The sequence below is a fragment of the Crocodylus porosus genome, unplaced genomic scaffold, assembly GCF_001723895.1.
Source record: "Crocodylus porosus isolate Cpor-Errol unplaced genomic scaffold, CroPor_comp1, whole genome shotgun sequence".
Taxonomy (NCBI): Eukaryota; Metazoa; Chordata; order Crocodylia; family Crocodylidae; genus Crocodylus; species Crocodylus porosus.
In genome coordinates this window covers 3,560,068-3,565,737 of record NW_017728949.1, presented here as the reverse complement: position 1 = coordinate 3,565,737, position 5,670 = coordinate 3,560,068, and the positions used below count along the sequence as shown (strand labels likewise).

Below are 5,670 nucleotides of genomic sequence, written 5' to 3'. Positions count from 1 at the left end.
GCACTCTTTCCTGCTTATGCAGGGGGTCGGACTCGATGATCTATTGAGGTCCCTTCCGACCCTAGCATCTATGAATCTATGAACAATTCACCTCACTCAAATGCCAGCAAGAATCAGTTGACCTGACACTTGCTGCATATCTCAGCACAGGCTTTGCTTATGCTCTTCTCGGAGTAGAGCTTCTGCAGCCTGCTGTCTGCCATTTTTGAAGGGCAATGTAGGGAACAATGTAGGAGATGTCCTTCACATGTTCCCCAAAATCACCCCCTCCTCATTTGTAAGTTTAGTCATTTTGAGAAAAACAATCAGTGCCATTGAAGCGAATGCAACGCATTTAGTTAAAAGCTTGTAAAAATCCAGTGAAAGCTTTGCTGCAAAGGGAGACTCGAAGTCTGCCACTGTGCTGCTTGGAGGTAGGGCGTTCTGCAGAGATCCTTCCAAGGATGAGTTCTAATTTGCCTCTAGTTGCCATGGAGATATGGAATGCCCCACTGTGAAAGATGATGTTGAGGAGGCTAAGAATACATGCATACACTATTATTAAAGAATACTATTTAATCCATAGAAAATCTGCAGTAGTATTACTACACCATTTCAAATTATTACAGTAGGATATTTTAAACACTTTTAACATGGTCATCTACATTGACCCCTTTTATGTGACACCAAAATGTAATACAAAATAGTGCTCTTCTCACACCTGAGCATGCTTTGGTTAATCAGTGAAACCAGCATGCAAAGAGAAGACAAAATAATATCTTTGGTTGCTAGTATAGAACAAGTAAGAACACCTTTTAGTTGTTCCGTTTATGGTTTTTAATTGCCGTGAAAAAGAAACATAACTATAACAATACAAAAATGTAAAAATAAACATGTTGAGTGCATCTACACGTGCAATTAATGTGATGCAATAAACTCTGGAGCAGTTCAAGCTGGAGTTAACTGCTCCCAGGTGCAGTGTCTACACATGCACCCAGGACAGCAGCAATTTGAGCTGGGGTAGAGCAGATCCCCAGCTGGTTGAGCTGAATGGGTATAATGTACACCCACAGTAGCATCTACACATGCATTTCAGCACAGTATTCTGCCATGAGACAGTACCACCCCTGACAGTACTATCCTACGGTGGAGTTCACTGGTTTACTGTGCCCTAATACTGACACACGTGTAGACTATAATGCTTCATCAAGGAGCTTATTGGTCTACTCCACAACAGAGCGCACATGTAGCTACACCCACAGTGTCCGAAAAGTGATGTGATCTCCAGTCAGCATATAAGGAAAAGATATAGAAATCCCAAGTGTCAAACCTACCTCCAACAATTTGAGATTATCCAGGTCAAGTGAAGGTTCTGATGCTGCTGCTTCCATCATGTTCATACTGTGCAGACCTTGTTTATGGTCCCCTATAGATAATATGAATCACAAGTTCTGATAGTTAAGGTATCGGGCCATATTACAAATGCAAAAGTTTAAAGAGCTATGTTGTCAGCAACACTATACATTGTGGTGAAGAATATTCCAGTTCAAGAGTTGTCTTGCAAATCCTCCTCTCCAGCATTAGTAAAATTCAGGTGAGAAGACTACATTGTTAGGAAAGTAACGATTATTTGCTGCACAACTATTTCTTCGTATGTCCACAAAATGCCATTGCAACTGTCCTCACAGAAGGCTTGTAACTAGACTTTCACCCATCCCATTGAGCTGAGGTTTTATGGAAAAAAAATGGATCCCAGAATACAAACACAAAGGATTCCTTATAAAAACTGGTGTATGTACAATGACCTGGAATTATCCCAAAATGCCTGACTGAAGAAAGTGGGGAACATTATACACAAAACGGCAACAGGGGGGAGAAAGAAAAAAAAAAAATCACTGTGCGAAAGTCAAAAGAACAATATGGAAAAAAGAGAAAGCTCATGAAATACTACCTGCAAGCATCCTGTATCCAAAGAAGAGAGCAGCAATCAAAACAGCTAATACAGATACTGATGCCAAAGCAATAACTATAGTCTCATCTCGGTGAAAAGAATGAGATGGATCTGAAAGAGAAGATAAAGAATCTTTGTTATCTTTATTAATAGCGTGTGTGTGGGTGTGTGTGTGTGTGTGCGTGCGTATATACACACTTTCATCTGCATATGCACATATATTATTTGTACATTAGAAGAAAATAGAACCATACTACACATTATACGAATGAGAAATCATATTCGGTAAATATTATGTCCATAATTAATTTTTAGCCATCTAATTAAAATGAGATTAGCTCAAACACAGCTGAATGCCCTATCTCTGCCCATTTTCCAAGTCTATTTTCTGCCAGTTTGGAAAGAGGGAAAACTCAAGTAAAAACTGAATCCTAATCTTCCATATGGCGAGATACAGCACAACCACGCAGGTTAACTAGCCCCGTTTTGTAGTTGGTATTTTTAACAGAGCTTGTTGTGAACAGGGATAAATAAGTTTTGAATATTTGGGGCAGAACAGAAATTCCAAGAAAGCTTCTTGTTGAAAATGTATTTCATTTTGAAACGTCAAAACAAAAAGAGTTGATGCATTTGAAACTGTGTCCAAAATTCTAAAAAGGTTTAGTTATTTTCCCATTTTGTGTCCAAAATGTCCAAACAAAATGTTTTGACCCATTTCAACTCAATCTTTTTTGCATAATTAAGAGAAAGGGGGGAGAACTGTCTCTGCCTTCTCTCTGCAGAAAAACTTAAAACAAAATGGCAAAAATTCTAAATAAAATGAAATAAAGTATCTTGAGTCATTAAAGTTATAAAAGTATTGGAATTTTATTGAATTTGAAAAAATGTTTCAGTTTAGATTAAAGGATTTTTCAGCAGGGGAAAAGTTAAACTGACTTTTTATTAGCTCAAATGCTTCACCTTGGTGCTTCTTGAGTATGCGTTTACAGTCTTGATTTTTCCAGACAAATCCCAATCCAGCATTTTTAACACAAAAAATGTATTACCACAAATATTCTTCTTGTGTCAGAATCATTGGAATGTGGTATTACAAGACCTCACATACATTGGCCTTAATCCAACTGTGAGATCGGTGTTTAAACTTGTTGCATGTGTAGCTCCAGTTAAAATGATTTCTTCTTTATTTTAGAAATCATGGATGACACCTGTTAAAAGCATGTTTTTAAAATGCATTTGAAGCCTAGACTTGGAATATATTTTAGGTAAAGGTCTACGAACATAAAAACTGAAATTTCATTGCGACCAACCATAGGTCCGGTCCATCTTGAGAGAGTGGATGCTGAAAGGAAGAATGAACAGGATATGACCAGGAGTTTTTGCCCTGTTGTTCTCCAACACGCAGCCTCCAGCATTTAAGGTCTAGACTATTCTGATTCAGAGGCTGTAATCCTAAATCCCATGTTCAATAGCTACTGATGTACCCAAGAATTTGTCCAATCCCTTTTTGAATCTGGTTAAACTGTCAGCTTCCACAACGTCTTGTGGTATGAATACCACACTTTAATTACACACTGTGTGAAAACGGACTTTGCTAGTTTTAAATTTACTACCTTCTAATTTCATTTTATGATCTCTAGTTCTTGTATTGTGAAATTGTAAATAATAAATCCCTATTTAGTTTCTCTTTACCATTTATTGTTTTGTAAATCCTTATCACGTCCCTCCCTTAAGCAGCTCTTTTCTAAACTGAATAGGCCTAGTCTCTTTTGTCTCTTCTCATAAGAAAGCCCTTCCATACCACTAATTATCCTTGATGCCCTTCTCTGTACCTTCCTTCATTTTTCTGTATCCTTATCCTTTGGGATTTGTGGGGACCAAAGTTGGGCACAGCATTCAAGGTGTGGATACACTACGGATTTATAAAGGGGCATAATGATACTTTGTTTTGTTTGCACTTCTCTTCTTTTAATCGTCCTTAACATTTTGTTTGCCTTTTTGATAGCTGCCAAGCACTAAGCTGATGCTTTTAGCAAACAGTCCATGAGTCCCAGGTCTCTCTTCTGTGTGGTAACACCTAATTTAGAGCCCATCATGGTGTAGGTATAGTTTGGGTTATTTTTGCCAATATGCATCAGTTTGCACTCATCTACATTGAAATTTGTGACAGAGTACCTTTTGTATCTGCCACTTTAAGGCAGAGAGCAGGCACCTAGCAGGTGCGGGCCAGCCCTGATGAGGCAGCCATTTTAGATCCAGGCACTCAGCTGAAAGAACAACAACACCCAGCTGAGCTGCTGCTCATGGAAAACCTTGGAGGTAAGGGAAGAACAATGGAGATGGTAGAAGTTTCCTAGGGGCCCAGTGAGATCCCAAGCCCTAGAGAGAAGGCTTGGGCCTAGTTAGAGCAAGGCCAAACCTAGGCATGGGGGCTACCAACTTGTAGGCCTACATAGGGGCCAGGGAAGCCCCTGAGTACAGCTGGCAGGGGTGAGGCCCAGGGCTCAGGTGAGCCCAGTGGAGAGAGGAGCTGTTCCATTAAGATCTTTGGGGGGCTCTAAGCAAGCCCTGGGGAAGAGAGCTGTATGGTGGGGCCCAGAAGGGGACCTTTGTTGTCCGTGGAGGGCAGCAGATGCTAGGCTAAATCTCTGATTCCTTGACTGGTCAATGTAAAGAGGCCGGAGCCGAAGGGCAACTGTGCCCACCATGAGGGGCAGGCCAGGGCTACAGAGAGCCATCTGGCACCCTGACTGGCCTAGAGGTGGGAGCAGGGCTTTAAACAGACCAAAGGTCCTCTCATAGTATCATAGTGCTGAGGGTTGGAAGGGATCTAAACAGATCATCAGGTCCAACCCCCTGCCCAGGGCAGGAATAAGTGCCAGGGTCAGATCGCCCCAGCCAAATATCTTGTTCAGTCTCCTCTTGAAGACCCCCAAGGAAGGAGAGAGTACCACTTCACCTGGGAGCCCATTCCAGAGCCTGGCAGCCCTAACTGTAAGGTAATATCTCCTGATGTCCAGCCTGAACCTGCTCTCTAACAATTTGTGCCTGTTATTCCTAGTAACCTGAGGCTCCAGGAATGGTGCTTTGAGGAGGGCTTTGGCTTCCTCAGTCATGACCGGCACATCACAACGAGAGACATGCTGGGATGGGATGGGCTCCACCTTTCCCCTAAAGGTAAGCATGTGTTCTCTTCTAGGTTGGCGGACCTCCTCCGGCGGACTTTAAACTAAGCTCGTTGGGGGAAGGGGAAGATGAGGGTGGAGGAAACATCAGACTGCCAGACCAAACAGCACCCACAACTACAGCCCAGCCCAGCCCAATGAGTGAAGCGAATAAACAGGTAAGAGATAGGGGCCAGGGTAACGCTCAGACTAGGGGGTCAGTACACACACCCACAGGAGGCCTCAAATGCCTCTACACAAACGCTTGTAGTATGGGTAACAAAAGCAGGAGGAACTCACCCTCCTGCTGGCTGACACCAGCCCGGACATAGTGGGGATTACGGAAACGTGGTGGGACACAACGCATGATTGGGCGGTGAACGTCAAAGGCTATAGGCTGTACAGGACGGACAGGATAGGAAAGAAAGGTGGGGGCGTGGCACTCTATATTAAGGAGGAATACACATCCTCGTCAATTAGCAAGGAGTCAGGGGAGGGGCACTCTGAAGTGCTTTGGGTTAGAGTACAAGGCAGTCGAGGGGAAAGAAACTTAACGGTGGGAGTCTACTACAACCAGGG

The 5,670-nt window shown here is 42.5% G+C and overlaps 1 protein-coding gene across 1 annotated transcript in view; it reads right to left on the bottom strand.

Annotated features, from left to right (window-relative positions):
• BMPR2 (bone morphogenetic protein receptor type 2) overlaps positions 1-5,670 on the bottom strand; it is a 186,391-nt gene that overhangs the window by 39,517 nt on the left and 141,204 nt on the right. The window contains exons 4-5 of the mRNA XM_019554216.1: positions 1,931-2,041; positions 1,314-1,405 (exon numbers count right to left, since the gene is read on the bottom strand). Of these exons, the coding sequence (XP_019409761.1) occupies positions 1,314-1,405; positions 1,931-2,041 (203 nt within the window). The remainder of the gene's footprint in view (positions 1-1,313; positions 1,406-1,930; positions 2,042-5,670) is intronic.